This window comes from Eptesicus fuscus, chromosome 19, assembly GCF_027574615.1.
Source record: "Eptesicus fuscus isolate TK198812 chromosome 19, DD_ASM_mEF_20220401, whole genome shotgun sequence".
NCBI classification, from domain to species: domain Eukaryota; kingdom Metazoa; phylum Chordata; class Mammalia; order Chiroptera; family Vespertilionidae; genus Eptesicus; species Eptesicus fuscus.
The window spans coordinates 39,620,194-39,638,108 of NC_072491.1; the positions used below are offsets into that span (position 1 = coordinate 39,620,194).

Here is a 17,915-nt window from a genome sequence, read left to right on the forward strand (position 1 = left end):
TTTTGTTTACTTTTAAGAAATGTGATAAAAGATCACAATGGTGATTGGAAAATGATGTTTATGGATGGAATTCTAACATGAATAATTTATTGAACTTCTAGTGAAACTCCTGCTCTAAGTTCATCAAGGTCCAGAGGTTTAGGAGGGAATAAATAAGCAAACATATAATCTGTGAAGAAGTAATTTTTCATTAGGCTAAGGTGGAAACAAATGGATTACAACATGTCATAGATCCTTCCTTTTGCTAAAGTTTTAAAATATACACAGTATCTAAGTATGAATAACAGCTTACAATACATATGTATAGTCATATTTACATGTTTAGACTTACGTATATGCGGATTAAAGTAGGTATTTTTATTTACATAACATGTATATAAATGTTCATGTTCATCATAGACAAATAATTATAATAGTACTATGTTTTAAATATACTATTTAACTTTAAGGAGTAAATAAATTTTGTGTATCATCCAAATGAGGTTGTATATTTGTAAACAGTAGATTTATTTTTTTAACTTATTTGTAACTTAATGTCCAAAGCGCCAAGAAGACTAGGCACACAAATTCTTGTACTGATATTTAGAAACAATTCAGTCCAATGTTATATGCGTGCAACAAATAGTTTATATTTAGTAACAAAAGGTGAAAGCAAAATAAAGGAAATAATTCTAAATTTTCATTACTCATAAAGCAAAACACTGCACATTGATACTGTGCTGTGGAAAATGGTCAGCAGGAGATACAACAAAAAGGTTCAAAATGTTATGCATGCCCCATATGTATAATACGCATACATATGTATCTATGCAAAATAAAACCAGTCTATGTAGTGTTATAATAGCCTAGTGACGTGCAGCTCCTAATGAGTACTGATTCATAAGTCAAATTACGTAAGGAGAAACAGAAGAGTAATTTCATGGATTTGAACTCGTAACCACCTATAACAACAGAGCATACAGTCATGAAGAAGCAAGGTGCAAAGTAAACAGTGAGAAGGCAGACACTCACCTTCGGTGCCATTGGGAGTCATGGAATTACTATTTACATGAGAGTTATCGAGTTTGGGGCCACTGGGGGATTCACTACTACCACTCAGACGGCTATGCGGGCTGGTTAGATCCTGCATTTCCATAGACCTAGAGACAAGAAGCCTTCCGTTTGACAGATGTACCAAATTCATAACGCCGCTATGTAATGCGCTAACGACTTGACGCCTCTGGAACACACTCGCACAAAAGTCCCATTGTATCTCTTTTCTTGGACTCAAAATAGTTCATCTTACATTTTACCTCCCGTCACCCTTTCATAACATGTGGTAATGAAAGGTGTCAGCCACTTGCCTTATCTATCCAGCCAAACATTCACAGGGAGCTTTTAAAACCTTGTTTTTTTCTCTTATAGGCCTCATCAAGAGAAACAGATCAAAAGAGACCATTACACCTAATTTCATGTTGTTTTTTTAAAAAAATGTAGTCATGCTTCTTTTACATTAAAAAAGGCATCATTTTTCTAAAAGAAAAAAAATGTGTAAACAAGTAGGAAAAAACCACCCTTCTCTGGAATCTGTTTGATCTAATAAATTAGCACTAAGTACTCCCTTATAATTTACCAACCAATTGTAATTTAATGGGTCCCCAAACCAAATAAAACACTCGGAGCCTATAGTCTAATGACAGAGAATGAGATAGTTCTGCTGCATGTGTTTACTCTGGCAAACTGCTTAATTGTCCCTCTGTTTCCCTTGAAACAAATGCAGCATTAAAACATTATGATGTCGGCTCTCCTGTTTGCTTTGTGGATTACATACAGCGTGCCCAATTGAAAAGGGATAAGGCCCACGTACAGGGAGTCCTGTGAGCATTAGCACTTGGAATACCTCAACTGTCACTCAGGGAAAGAACAATTCTACTTCAGTGCTCCAAGCGTGCATTTTTACCCTATAAAAACAGTTCCACCTCCCCTGAAAGTCCTTAGACTCGGCAGTTACTTACTCTATAAAAGGTACAAAAGCCACTACTCATGTGCACCATTGTACAACTACCCATGTGTATTTACCACTGCAGTAAAGAAGGGAGGATTTATTTAAAGTGACTAAAAACATCCCTAGATACCATCTTGTTTTTGAAGTTTTTGAGAATCTAAGACCCACTTACTTTATTTTAAATGTATGTGTATTTTTAAGGGGGGGGGGCACGTTTAATATCCTATCTATGAAGCTAAGACTAAAAGTTAGTCATTTTAATTTGGAGGTTGCACTTAAAACTGATTTAAAATGGCTTAGGATGAACCGTTTTTCTTCTAGAGTGAGTTTTTATTTCCCCAAGTCATCTGAATTCAAACTAGAAATGGCTTAAAATCTAATTTCTCTTTTCTAAATTCCCTTTATATTCACAGTTTTCCTAACTCCAGAAACCATAGCCCATAATCATTTTCAAACCCAGGCTCCTATTCCCTTTCTACATACTCAAAATGTTTTACACACACACACACACACACACACACACACTGCTAAGTAATTTCCAACAGAGGCTGTTGCTATTAATAGCAATAATTAAGAAATACTAGACAAAAATAGATATGGGTCACAGAGAGGTAATCTCCCAAAATGTCAAATATCAACAATATCCTTACCTGCAACTTGAGGAAACAGCAACATCTGAACTGGATTGAGGTGTTTGCACCTGTGATCAGGGGTAAAAAATTAGAAGCTGTTGTTAACTCTGCTTCGGTGTCAGCTCTTAATTACACAGAGCACATGGCTGAGAACCACAATGCTCCCTTTTAACCAAAAGAGAAAAAGGAGGATACGGCAGCAGTGAAAGGCATATTGTCTTTAAGTTGAGGTCTCTACTGTTGTTTCCTCCTGCAGGTCTACCCTCCTCCTCCCCTGGTCAGGGGGGACGGCGGCCAAATGACTGGATAGTGATTCATCACTGGCCTATGACAGCTGCAAACGGGATTACCCCTCCCCCAATCAACATGCAAAGCAGCCTTGCCCAGGCAGCTTGGAAAAGGTGCTTGGAGAAGAAAAAAAAAATCGCTAGTAGCAAAATGAGTGTGTTTCACAGCAGTGGCCCAGGCCACGGCCCTCCAGCATCCTCGGATCTTTCATCTGCTGCTATCACCAGCTGAACCCGAGGGCCCGCCCACCCCCCTGACTCCCGACAGTTTCTCATCCTTATCACCGGTTTTCTCCTATACTGACTGCTTGTCATTTCACATTCACGGAAAGGGCTTTTTGGGCAACTTCCAGGCCCTGCTGGACTCGTTACAAGTGGCAAAGGCAAGTTTTCATACCCCGGTATTTCCCATCCCGGAGCGCTATGCTCATTTACCCACGCAGATTTCAAAGGCAGCCACGTGCATTCCTCAAGGCCTGATAAAACAGGGAAAGCTGTTCGCTTTGATCTGATTTCCCATCTTTTCAACCGAGAGAGGATGGATAAGACAGGCATCAGCTCGTGTCCCAGGTAGCCAGCAGGTCGCCGTCTGCTGCCTCCAGAAGAATCTGGGTTTCGGGACTTCACTGGACAACTAGCCTAACAGGCAGGGCAGCCTTTGCTGATCTCGGCCCACGCTCCCGGGGCCGCGCCAACCACCAGCAGGTGAGCAGCTCCGGCGAAGGTGGGCTGCTGGCTCCCCGGTGCAGGCTGGTGCCTCCGCTGGAGAGAGCATTCTGCAGCACGTTCAACAGGACTCCGGATTCCAAACCTTTGATGTGCATTTTCATTCAACCTGAACTGACAGGCATTAGGGGTACAGGACCAAGTTGAGATACTGGTGTGTCTCACGTGGCCTTAAAGTTATCCGGCCAAATATCTACGACTTGAGTCGTGTTCTTTTTAAATGATGGTTTCTGACATTAAGAAATACCCCCTTTCTGGCAAGCATGAAGCACCGTTCAAGTCTACATGCCTTGGGGAATGTTACGTGCGATTTCTGGGTATGCTTTTCTAGAGTATGTACAGGATGGGAAATAATTTTCAAGAGACGCCTGAGCATTAAATGAAAATTTAATGTGAATGCTTGTGGATATGTCACTCTGTGATAACGGGCTTCTGCAATTTTTGTTAAAATTAATGTTCTACACAAGATTGAATGTTTCCCCTTAGAAACTGCAGCAATATACCTCAAGAATAAATCTCCTTTTTTTCTTTTCTTTTTTTTTCTTCACTTTTATACACCTGGAATAAATTATAGGTGAGAACTAACTTAGTTTTAAGAACTCTCTTGGCTTAATTATGTGAAAGAGTATGTAAAACATACTTTCTGTTTAATGTTAAAAGTGTTAAAATACATTGCTATTTTAACATTAGCTAGATTGTATAAGCTTAGAAATATAACTTTGGTTCCATTATATACTTTGAAAGTTTGATTATATTTATATTTGAGGTTTAACCTGTCATATTTAAATTTCAAAGTCAAACTGTTCATTGGAGTTCAAAATAAAGAATTATTCTAACACGTTTTCTCACTAAAAAATGTATTTTCAAAACATCTTTGCTTTCTGCTGACTCGACTCAGTCTCTACTGTACTTTTTATACACTACAATTTTTGAAAGTCCACATTCACGATCTTCATTTCATTAAGTAGACTTCAGATATATTCTTTTGTGTCTCAAGGATTATTTAAACCATGTGTTGTGTGTTACTGTATTTAAAAATGACTCTTTAATCAAAATAACTTTAAAACAACTAATCCTCACTTAGGCTGGTCAGCTGAATCCACATCGCGGTCCAGGAAAAATAAATCTACTCTCAAGAATGCGAATGCAGACAACAATTAGACACAGATGTGAACAAAATTAGTTACAGTTTACAAAATGCTACACTTCACATGCTTTTAGTTTTTTATGTGTAGTACAAGATTGCAGTGTAGTAAGGAAACATACTCTCATAATGACTTATCTAAAAAGAACACCTATTTCTGATTGGTGTTGATTTTCTCTTATATATGACAAGATCTCTGGAAATGTCTGTATTTTCAAGGTCTAAAACCCTAATGTGTTTCAAAAATAATTAGGCATATTTCCATTCAAAAGAGAAAAAATATTTCATGGTTTTCAGAAAAAATGCTGTTAGACATCTGTAAGCTTACATTTTCTGCTTCCCATCCATAAACTTAATGTTTCTTGTCTTCTCCTAATCTGGTATTTTTAATTCAAATGCTCCTATGAATGCAACAATATTTCCCTTAACATTATAAATGGTCGTCTTATATTACAATGAAGTCATTTCACTTGAATGCTTTTTAAAACTCTTCCTATAGAATACTAGAGTAGCATACAGCTACTGAAAACACAAAGAGAAAAAAGACAGCAGAACTTCTTAGAATTCATATTCAAGAATCCTAAACTAGTAACTCTGACTTCTGATTAGTTAATGAGGTCTTTTAAGTTTGCCTTTTTTCTAATTAAATTTATAATTCTTCACAGATGTAACTTTTGTTGATGTTCAATTTGTCTCTCTCATTTTGTTAAACCTCACATAGTACTTCGCCAATCCATTGAATAGCCACATTAAATCTGTTAATACCATGCTCTTCAACCCCAGAAATTATTTCCAGAAGGCAAACTTGCTTTGAGGGATCATCAAACAAGACTTAAGGTACACATTTTATCACATTTTCCCTACCACAGAGCTCAGGATGCAGAGCAAAATTCATGACTTTTGCACTGTTTATTATACTTTGCTAAATTACAAATCAAAAGCATCTGACAGAAGATCATGTATGAAGCCAAAAAGTTAATAATGTTCTGTGAAAAGTAAACTGTAAATGGAAAGGGATTCTAAATCTCAGCAGCACAGAGCAAATAAAATGTAGGTACTTGTCTAAATTATGGGTTTTCCACAGGCTTTTCTGCTTTCTAGAAGCAATTTTTACAAAACGACTATAATTTTAAACTTACTTTCTTCAAACCAAAAAGAAATTTTCAAAGTGAAAGTACTGAACTTATCTAAATAAATAGAGTTGGCAGGCAAGCTAGTTTTGCCCAACCACAGATCAACCTGAGTACTCCCAAATTTGAAAGACAATGGCAATTTTCTAATCAGAATGCATTTTATAGTGAAAAAAAAAATGTGCCTTGGGCACAAATCTGCTTTTTAATCAGAATGTGTTCTTGCTAAAACTCTCCTCAATCAATATTTCTCCCTATGGTGTCAATGCTCTGGTTAAAACCTAAACCTAAAATTGAAATAAACCTCTGCCAAGAAATGGACGGATGCCTTTGAAATGTTAACACTGATTTCCTTCTTTATCAAAGACTCCATAAGATGACTGCTTTAATACTATTTCTGATTTTTAATGTAATATACTGTACTACTTTTTGAAGTACCTAATTTGAAGAAAATGACAAAAGAGAGTCCCCTTGGACACAAAAACAAGTATTTAAATGGCACTTGGTTCTGCCTATAGTTTTAAAGGACTGTTTTCAAAATAGCATGTATTGTAAATGTTGATATCTGATTAAATGGAACAAGTGGTTTTATTCCCGCTCTAAGCGTTTTGCATTTCAAAGTACTCTTATAAAATACTTTTCTTTTTTCATCCCAATGGAAATTTTCTTTTGAGAAAATCATTTATCATGTCTAGGAAACCGAGAGAGCAGCTGACTTGCCTTTGGCACTCTCAAACTGAACAGTGGCTCAATTAGGCTTCTCTGTCTGTCACCGCAAAGAATTTTCAGGATTGAAAATCCATGGCTGCCTGTTCCCTCACTGAACACTTTGGGCCTTAGGAGAACTCATGCAGCGAGAAAGTCAAATATTTGATAATGCAAAAAAAAAAAAAAAAAAAAAAAAAGCATGACTATTCATGTGTGCACGGCCTCGAATCCAAAGGGTGGGCGAAAACACTCATACAAGCCTAAAATAAAACCTACTCTGAAAGACACATTAAAAAAACACAACACAAAAACCCAAACCTATAAAACTACACTATGTGCTTAACTACCGACTTTTTGGGCCCCTTGTCATTTTAAGAAATGAAACATACAAAAACGGTTGTCTAACCGCAAGGACAGCTCTGAATTTATTGAATTCTAGCACATGCTATGCTTAAATGTGTTCAAAAACTCCTCCCAAGATACATACACCCATGAGTAATTGGCAATTCATATACTGATTCTGAACGACAGATATTTTAAATGGTAACTCAAAAGTTTAAGTCTGGTTCAATTTCAAGGTCCATTCAAGTCATATAAAGTGTCAAGAAGTGGAAAATAGTATTAATTTGACAAATGTTTATTATTTCACCTTTTGAAGATGAGCCTGTTTAATATAATGTTTGGGAAATTTGTTTATTGAAGCAAAAGGATTTCCTCCCTTTAAAAGTGGTATCTACTTTTGTTGTCCTTTCACAATGTTAATTTCTTCCTCATTTTCTCAGATCAATCTAAAGTGTGTAGGAAAAGTTATCTGTGTGTTGCAAATGGAGATAGATAGATAGATAGATAGATAGATAGATACTGACATAGGTATATTACTTTATTCAATACCACACAATCATAGTTGAGGTTTGTGCAGCAATTCAGAAAAGAGCTATGAAGTAATCTCCCGGCAGGAGGTTATATTTATTGCTATAGGTCACAACAAAAGTTAATTGTGAACAATTAATTTGTAATTATCAGTTAAGGATTCTCATCGCTCGGATCATTTGGGGGGCTGAGAATTAATTATACGTGTGTGATGGAACCCTGTGGTTCCTCAAGTGCCAGGTAAAAGTGTCATCATCTTCCCCATGCCCTAATGTTTTCATTTTAAAAGAAACCAAAACAATACTAAAAGCGCTCCTGTTATCTCGAGCTCTGCCCACCGGACAGCGGTTGTCAGTGCCTACAACCTTTCCCACAGTCAGCTCGTACTTACAGCGCTCACGTCTGCTGCATCCACCCGTCCCCTGCGCTCCTTCGCCGCTCCCGGCTTAGCAAACCTCCATTCCTGCCATCCTTTCGCTCCGGGACGGGGACGCGGGAGGGTCTAGGCGCTCGCGGGGCAGCCGGGCGCTCCAGGGAGCCGCGCGCGTCCGCGGGGCAGAGCCCGGCCGCGGGGACCGCCGCCTGGCCGCTGCTGCAGGCTCGGGCTGCCGAGCGACTGAGCGCAAACGCGGTCCCCAGCGAGCAGCCCGCCGCAGCGGCCGGCAACAGGAAGGCAGAGAGTCGGAAGTGGCACCGCCGAGTTTCTCCCTCGCCCCAAACTCGGAGCCATGGGCTCCCGGCGCAGCTCAGAGACCGCCTCGAGCCCCGCGCGCCCCGCGCCCCGCGGCAGCTGATAGCATCTGAGCGCCGCAGACAAAGAAGCCGCGGAATCGCATCCCGGCTTGTTTGCGCAGCCTTGTAGGTCTGCCCGTGCAGCCTCCGGGCGCTTTTGGTTGTTGTTTTTTGCCACGCCAACCGCAGCTATTCTCTCGTCCGAACCTTATTGGTTTAAATGCAACAATTGAAAGGAGCCCGGCTGGTCTGACTCAACCTTGCTGCTTTAAAAAAAAAAAAAATTATTATATAAATGAACGCGCCCCGTGCTATCAGAATAAACAGCTGTGTGGGAAGAACTTCTCGGAGACACTGTCAACACACATCGCTGGCTACAGCAGCTACCAATTACGAGCTTTGGGGAGTCGTTACGCGTTATCTTTTATACTTTTCCAAAACTTTTTTTTTTTTTTTCAGGCCCTGAAACTCGGGGAAGGGATGCTTTTCAAATGCTGTTTTCTAAATGTAACAACTGACAGGTCTGGGGGAAATTAAAAAAAAAAAAAAAAAGGGAGAATGGCCGTTTCCACATTAAGTACATCAAGGGTAGGGGGTGGGGGGAGCAAACGTGTAAGCTATTACCAGTTTAACAATGGAAGCCTGAGCGTGATTCTGCAAAGTTTTCTGGAATGATGAGTTTTACCTGAGCCACTTTTGTGGGTATGAACTAGGTAATGTTGCCGTGTTAGTATTTTTAAGTGATTTGGGGGGCAGAGATGTGTTTTACCTAGAACTCTTTATAGTCTCTTCTTTTTTTTAAAAAAAATTAGAACTCAATCTATGCATGAAAATCTATACTACCTAGAGGGTTGAGCCATTCAGATTATGACTAAATTACAGGTCCAGTTTAAGATACTTAGTTACTATCATGTTTTAGGCAAATAAGTGGCTTCGGTTGTTAGATTGGTGACTTAACCATTATATTGATCTCATATTTAAAGAAGGCATCACTTATGTGACTATTCTATTTTTATGTGCCAGCCCCATGCCACAGTTCAAACACCAGTGTTTATTTTTGATACTACTCACTCATCAAAACCAGTTTTATACTCTAAACTAAAATCTTCATACCCACTGGATTGTCCTTAAAACTGTTTTGTCTCAGTAACTTCTTAAATGATTTTATAATGTTTTCAGATCACAAACTAATAAAGGACATAGACACAGTGTTACCTTTCCTAATTTGTAAATGAAAGCACCATTCTGATGCAAACAAAACAAAAAGCTTCTAATGATCAAAATTCAATATAGACTTCCCTCTTCTTCCCCCAGAAAGGATACCAATCTGAATTCCTCAGAAAAGAAAGCTTAAACTGCACACTCACCTAGGATTTCATTTTGTACGGTAGCGGCAAGGAATCATGGGCTAGTCATCTACCATATTTGGGAAGCCAGGTCAAAAATCAGTTCATTGCTATTGGATCTGTGCATATATGCAGCAGAAATAGAATGACGTTACAACTACAGCACTTTCTCAGACCAGGAGTATCAGTTATTCAATACACAGAAAATAAAATACAGCACTTAATGGAGGTTTCTAGAGTCATGAGTTCAATGTAATGTTACATTGATTCAATCTATGATATCAAACAATGACTGCTTTTGCTATCATATTTATTTCTAAGCTCCATAAAATACAAAATTTGAAGTCCTGGTTGGAAAATGCAACCCCTGTTTGAAACTTTACAGTAAGCTATTATACCCAGGCTTCCCCTAATTTAAAAATTATTATACATATAAAAGGGTAAAATATTATCATTCTTATCCATGAAAGGTTGTATTGGCAAATCCAAAAGATACTCACTGTATGAAGTCAGAACTGCAGGGATATAATATAAAGTACCCGACTTTTGTATAGAATTGCCTACATTATAATCAAATTCATTACATTAATTTTTATATTGAAATTCAATTTTATTTATATAACACAAGATACTATTAAATAAATGATGCATATAATTATGAAAAGCATGAACATAATGTGACCCCTAATTGACATGCTATAGGTCATGCAACATAATTATGTAACAAAGAGCATAGTCGTTGGCTAAAAGAAATATCCATGTGCATATATAGCACTTTTAACTGGTTTCCTTCCCTAAATCAGAATTAGATGGATTAAATATGATCACATGCTCATCCACAAATTGTCTGGTTACTGCTTTGGATATCAAATATGCAATAAGTACCATACAACTTACATCCAACATATTCTCTGATAAATAGCCAAAATGTAAGCCATTACTAAAAAGACCCAACTTGTGGTTTACTGTTAACTTCCTATTTCTAAATTTTCGCCAACTAGAATTACACACTTAACAACCAACTTTAAGGACCAAGGTGTTCCCTAAATAAAATCATATATATCACAACAGAAATTAGGAAAATTTGCCGAAATTTTGCTATTAGTAAAGACAGATATTGGTAGGAAACATTACTATTTGGTATTTCCTATAGAAATTTCAACACATATGACTAGGAGTAAAATATTTTCTAATATGATTTTCCTTCCTAGAACAAAATTGTATACGTGTGTGTGTGTGTGTGTATGTGTGTATATATATATATATATATATATATATATATATATAATTTTTATCTGGAAAAGGAAAACACTTGGAATAATCAGCTGTAATGAAATGTTGAATACCTTCAAAGGGACAATATCTTTCATATACTGTGGCTCCAAATGGGTTTTATCTTACAGAGCAAGCTGTTGCCTAGGTAAATGCCTGATTGTATAGAAGTCTGCAATTTTGATAGAATTGTTAGTGCTTCTCAATTAACAGAGAATTTTAAATAGAGGCATGATTGCAAAAATAAACAAATGCCCCTGGTTTTTAAAAATGCAAGAGCAGATGTAAGGGATTCATTAGAACAATAAAAAAGGTAACTTGGAACTTTTCAAAAACTACATGAATAAGCAGTTGATTAATCCAGTATAACAAACACTGAGAAAAGAAAGCACAAAACACAAATGTCCCTTTCCCCCTTTCCATCCCAGTTAACAATAAGAGAGTTCTTGAGCAGTGGTGAAGTTTCCAATACAAGATGTACTCAGAGGTCATTTTCCTCCTATTTGTATTTATCTTTCAATCATTTTTGAATTAAGCATGCATGCCATTACCTGGTCCAATGTAAACCATCACTTATCTCTCTGCTCCCACCATTCTTAGGAGATTATTTCTCAATAATGGGAGAGTAAGTTACAAAATATAATTAGCACTTCAAGACTAGTGCTCTTTCTTCAAAAGCAGAGTCCTAGTGATTTTTTTTCTTCTACGTCATGAAAATCAATAAAGCTGCAAGTATTCAACATTTTACCAACGTTCAAAGTGGAACGGCAGCGATAGAGTATTCCAAAATGCTCTACTTCTAGTCTTCTGCTTCCAGATTGCTGTCTTTTCTCGCGGCTCCTGCCATGCCCTGCACTTGGGGCCTTTTTCTGGAGCCCTGGAACCGTGTCCAGATGGCCGGCATGATGATCCCTGCTGGCATTTGGAGCGGTCACTTCCATGACCTACCCTTTCCCCACTGGCACGAGACCTACAGTGAGGGCCCTGCTCCCAGAGCCTTCTGCTGAAACGCAACCAAGTAAAACATCCTCTATTTATTTTAAGAATGATATGAAATCCACCAAACTGAATGTCTACCAGTATTTTGCTAAATGTTTTCCATTCAAACTCCGACATGAATAGCTTTTAACAGTACATTTAAGAAGGCAATTACTAGCTATTCACTGTAGCACAGAAAATTATTTTAATAAATATTATAGTCTTTATGCCAACACAATGTGGAAATATGACCTATTTCCTGTCCCCTTAATAAGCACATTGGTTATTACATACGGATAATAACCATTTATTTATTTAGGGTGGAATACTTGTTATCATATGTAGTAATGACTGCCTATAGGATGTTTTTTTTTAAATATTATTCTTATTAGAAACTTGGAGCAGAACTTCTTGAAACTAATAATGATAACCAGGGCAGTAGTAAATTTTTAAGAAAAGAGAATGGTTGGGGTGCGTGCAGGAGGGGGGGGGGCATTGATGTGTCTCTTACATCGATGTTTCTCTCTCTCTCTCTCTCTCTCTCTCTCTCTCTCTCACCCCTTCTTCTTTCTAAAATAATTTTTTTTTAAGAAAAAGGAAAAGAGAATGGGTTGATAGAGGTACTTTAAGAAAAATATGACATCAGGTTTCTATTTTAAAATCTACTGATTTTTCTAAAATGGCAAGCAGAGTTACTTTTTCTACCTACTGCCAAAAATATGTAAATAATTGGTCTTGGAAGCATATGCTTAATCTCAGGAATATGCTGTTTTCCTTTCTCACACTGGAAGATGGATTTCTGTTGACATGAAGCAACCTAGAAAATCCCGGACCTCTCCTCTTCAGCCTTTTCTCCCGCTAAGCCATGGGCAAAACCAACCTTGTCAGCACCTCCCAATACGTGTAAGAGGATCTGGAATTTTGCTTTGTGTTTTCCAGGTTTCATGACAGCTGAGTTCACAGTTTTTAAATTCATCAGAAATAGTGCATATCTCATGAAAGAGGAAGGGGATTAGCATGTATTGAGTGCGTACTATGTGCCAGGCACTGTGCTAGGCATTTTATATCCATTATTCATTTATTTTAACAAATGATGTCGCCATTTATCTCTTTTAATCCTATTATTAAAAATATGTCTCTCCCCTCCCACCTATTATTTGTTCTGGAATCAACCTCATTTACCTAGCACCATCAAAGTGACCACCAAATGGTAGATGGAGCTTTGGGACATCAATGTGTCCAGGTTGTATCTTGACTTTGGAGCAAGGTGTGACACTCAATAAAGTTAATGAATCCTGAAAGTTGTGTGATACATTGAGATGATATATAGAAATGATATATTTAATATAGAACAGACACCAGCACTATATAATATCTGATTACTCACAAACACATTTTCAAGTTCATTTGCCGATTCAAAAATAGAAATACATAAAATCATCAACAGGGAAAAATTGTAATGAATCCTTAAACTTGAAATTATCAAATCAGAAGATATATTTTTTTCTCTCATTAGTTATTTAAAAAGGTGAACTACCTTCCCAAGGTAGGGATTATAAATAGTCCTAAATTCTTTTCTTTATAATAAAAAGGAAAAGCTAAGGGTCTGAGTTCACAACAAGCAATTATATGGACAACTCATTTCACAGTTCTGTCAATTCCTTCCCTTTTGTGTTCCTTAATTTCAGTTACCCAGTGTGATATGCTTTGATCCTCATAGTTATTACATCATAAACACTTGATTTGCTCGCAGAGGAAATAATTACATACAAAAATACCCTCCAAGTCTCCTTATGCTTTTGGGGGTATAGTTTAAGTATTCTAAATCAAGAAGCTCTATTATTCTTACAAAGGAAATGCCAAGAAGGGGAAAAATAAAAAACCCAAACCTAATAACCTATAGAATTTTTTTCTTCCTTCAAGCAGCATTAACTTTCCCTCCCCTCCCGTCTCCCAATCGGGGGTAAAAAAGTAACCTCTAAAGCTGTTTTAGACAGAAGGTCAGCATTCAAAGGCTCGGTAACTTAATCCACAGTGCGCTGCAATCACATCGCTATTGGAAACACAACCAGAAGCACCATTATTCTAGATGTTTTTATTAAGCAATGTCAATAGGTATACAACCTGGAGGTTTCTCTCTACTGTAAAGATTCATACTTGCAGGAGATCAAGTTGCTTTGGGTCCTTGTATTTGACTTTAGAAAGCTGTAGAGTAAGGGAAAAATAGACTCTGGGTTTCATAGTAGTGAAAACAATAGCTTCAGTTTGTTCAAACACTGAGAGGACTTTTTTATGGTCAAAATGCGAATAAGAGATGAAAGCTTTCAATCTTCAGATTCTCAATAAGAATTTCTTATTTTGGATGGTTTACTATTTGGAGTATTATACTGATTTTTTACATTTGTGGTTCATGTTCTTTCAAAAAAAAAAAAAAAGAGGAAGTTTGGGAGCATCCCCTGCTGCTTTTAGGGATTCTGTTTTAACATCATCAATAATCTGATTGCCCTGAACTACCGAGTAAAATAACGTCAAGGATCTGGGGTTATCTGAAGTAGAAGATTTTAAATGTGTATGATTTTTAAAAACAACACCCTGGTTGATAGGGAGTTATAGGCTGGTGTGTGTGTGTGTGTGTGTGTGTGTGTGTGTGTGTTAATCAATACAAGGAAAAACAAATAGTTTACCAAGAGGTCAGAGAGCCTGTAGAAGGGACCTCTATGGCACGGTCATCATTGACAAGCCCTGCTGACAGATCCGCAGAGCCCCCATTAGCTCTGGCCTCCTGGGAGAGCCATTCCCCTCCTTCCTGCCCTTGCCTGCCAGGGATCTTCCTCCCCAGCCGAGTGGGTGGAGAGGGTAAGGAGGAGGTGAAGGAGCGACAGGACAGAAACAAAGTGGAAGAAAAGAAAGAAGTTATTCAAGACAATACCCAGAAAACCAGCTCCAGGGTCCCAGGTCTTTTAGAAAGGATGTATATATCTGACTTAAACATTCTAAAGGAAAAAGAATGTTTTTAGATATGTGTTAAATTTATAGTACCATTACAAGTGTAACCATCTCTTTTGAGAGGCACTGCATTTGATACATTTAAAAATGAAAAAGAATGACCTACTCACCATAAATAAATCATGATTAATTATTTAAGACTATTTGAAAAGAGAACCCACATCTCTAAGTTCTGTGTTTACAATTTCCTAAAATCATACCTATTACCAACCAAGAAATAATCTATATTTAAGTGACCTATATTTGAAAAAAAAAAATGGGGGAAAGGATTGAGCAAAAAAGAAAAAGAAACAAAAGAGAAAAAAAACTCATGGATGTGGACTATATTTGGTGATTGCCAGGGGTGGGAGTAGTGGGGTGGGGGGTGGGAAGCAAGAAGTGAAGGAGAGTATCCTATCTAATAAAAGAGTAATATGCAAATTGACCATCACTCCAACACACAAGATGGCTACCCCCATGTGGTCAAAGATGGCCACCCCCATGTGGATACAAGATGGCCACCACAAGATGGCCGACAGGGGAGGGTAGTTGTGGGTGACCAGGCCAGCAGGGGAGGGCAGTTGGAAGGGACCAGACCTGCAAGGGAGGGCAGTTGCGGGGGACCAGATTGGCAGAGGAGAGCAATTAGGGGTGACCGGGCCAACAGGGGAGGACAGTTGGGAGGGACAAGGCCTGCAGGGGAGGGCAGTTGGGGGGGGGGGGAACCAGGCCTGCAGGGGAGGGCAGTTAGGGGTGACCAGGCCTGCAGGGGAGGGCAGTTGGGAGGGACCAGGCCTGCAAGGGAGGGCAGTTGGGGGTGACCAGGCAGGCAGAGGAGGGCAATTAGGGGTGACCAGGCTGGCAAGGGAAGGCAGTTGGGGCGACTAGGCCTGCAGGGGAGGGCAGTTTGGGGAGACAAGGTCTGCAGGGGAGGGAAGTTGGGGGGGACCAGGACTGCAGGGGAGGGAAGTTGGGGTGACCAGGCCGGCAGAGGAGGGCAGTTAGGGGCAATCGGGCTGGCAGGGGAGCAGTTAGGCATTGATCAGGCTGGCAGGGTAGTGGTTAGGGGGTGATCAGGCTGGCAGGCAGAAGCAGTTAGGGGCAATCAGGCAGGCAGGCAGGTGAGCGGTTGAGAGCCAATAGTCCTGGATTGTGAGAGGGGTCCCAGATTGGAGAGGGTGCAGGCTGGGCTGAGGAACACCCCCCTCCCCGTGCATGAATTTCGTGCACCGGGCCTCTAGTGGAGAGATAAATGATGATGAGCAGAGACTTGACTTGGGGTGGTGAACACACAATACAATGTACAGATGATGTGTTGTGGAGTTGTGTACCTGAAACCTGTATAATTTTATTAACCAGTATCACCCCAATAAATTTCATAAAAAGGAAAAAAAGATGTTTAAAATTATCTATTTCACATTAAGACCTTCCTGAGTAAGCATATGATGACCATGAATTCCTTCTCCCATCTTTCTATACCATTTTCTATACTCTTGGATTTTATTCCTATCACTGTTCTAGGTTTAAATGCTGTCCTTTTCCTTATATGTGTAGAATAATTAAAATCTACCTATAGTCAAGGGTACTACTCACTAGACCTTTAAGGAAAATACACTAGGTATTTGAGTTCTAATTCCAGCTTCAGCATGGGTTTCTCTGTGCCCATTGTTATCATACTATGTAGTCAGTACTCTCAATGAATAATCTGTAAACAGGCTAACTATAAAATGGATGCAAGAAGGTTACAAACCTTACCAAAATGTCATAGGGAGAAAAATGCCCACTGATATGGTAAAGCTCTCCTGGATAGTAAAATAGCCCCAGGAAACTGAATTTTAAATCAATCTAACTAAATGCGTATAGAATGAGAGCTCAGACAGGCCAGGACAGCTTTAGTTTCAGCACAGCTTGGTATGTATAATAGGTGCTCAATAAATGTCATTAAAATTAACTAACACACACACGTGGTCACTTGATGCAACCTGGCTCTGGTTTGAGAAAGAAAAATGACTTCCCTGAATTTCCTTTGCTTCTTTGTTTTCCATTATTTTCCTTACATATATTTGCCCCCATGGGGATCTCTAACGTTGGACTGGCTAGGGCATTATCATCATAGGGGAGTTAATTTCATTCTCATGTTCAAAACATTTAAAATAATTTTATGGAGCAAATGGAGCCATTGAAACTGTGTTAGGAATTTGCCATCCTGACAACAAGGAATAAGCAAACCTTAAGGAAATTTTAAAAATTAGAAGAGATCTGAAGTTACTGTATTGGCATGGAGTCTGTGCTTGAGTGAGACAGGATAATGGAATAAAAAGTTAAGGCTGAGTAAAAAAAAAAAAAAAAACATAAAAAAACACACCAACCAAATAAACAAAAAAAGCTGCCATACACTGTGCTTTAGTTATACCCATCATGTTCCTCCTCAAGTACTCCGTTATAGCAACTCATATTCCCTTTTAAATCTTAACCAAAAATCCAGATAAGTTAATAAAACAATTTAAAAGGATACCCAGTCAAAAGAAAGTATCTTTAAACAAAAAAGCTCCAGAAACATTGAAGCATGCAATAGACTATTTCAGAGGGAAGTTGGGGGGTGGGGGGGAGTGTGGACAGGAAGAGATTAACCAATGAACTTATATTCATATATGCACAGTCCATGGACACACAATAGTGCAGGGAAGGCCAGGGGTTTAATGGGGAGAAGGGGTGCGCGGGGGACATCTGTAATACTTTCAACAATAAAGATAACTTAAAAAAAATAGATAAAGAAACCCCGCATCTCCTGCTTTCAGAAATATCTCATTGTAGATGTAGCCAAAACATTGTCATTTGCAAATTGTGCAGCTTTAAGGCTATTTAAAAATCCAAATAACCAAGCTAGTTAGTTGCTCTGTCAGCGAGTCACTCACATCCAGCACATTCCAGGTACTGTGGGCAGCAGGAGATGCAGGAGTAAGCAAGACAGACAGAATCTCCACTTTCCATGTGTGCATTCAAGAGTGTCAACAAATTTTAAAGTGGCCTACTAAACAGAGGCATTTATTATTGCCTTTTCTATGTATCCCACTAGAGCAGCTGTAAATGATTTTTTTTAAAAAAAAGCATAAATCCCAAA

The 17,915-nt window shown here is 38.6% G+C and overlaps 1 protein-coding gene across 1 annotated transcript in view; it reads right to left on the bottom strand.

Moving 5' to 3' along the window:
• EYA1 (EYA transcriptional coactivator and phosphatase 1) overlaps window positions 1-17,915 on the bottom strand; it is a 297,411-nt gene that overhangs the window by 140,717 nt on the left and 138,779 nt on the right. Inside the window, exons 3-4 of the mRNA XM_008150342.3 lie at window positions 2,635-2,684; window positions 1,012-1,139 (exon numbers count right to left, since the gene is read on the bottom strand). Of these exons, the coding sequence (XP_008148564.2) occupies window positions 1,012-1,139; window positions 2,635-2,684 (178 nt within the window). The remainder of the gene's footprint in view (window positions 1-1,011; window positions 1,140-2,634; window positions 2,685-17,915) is intronic.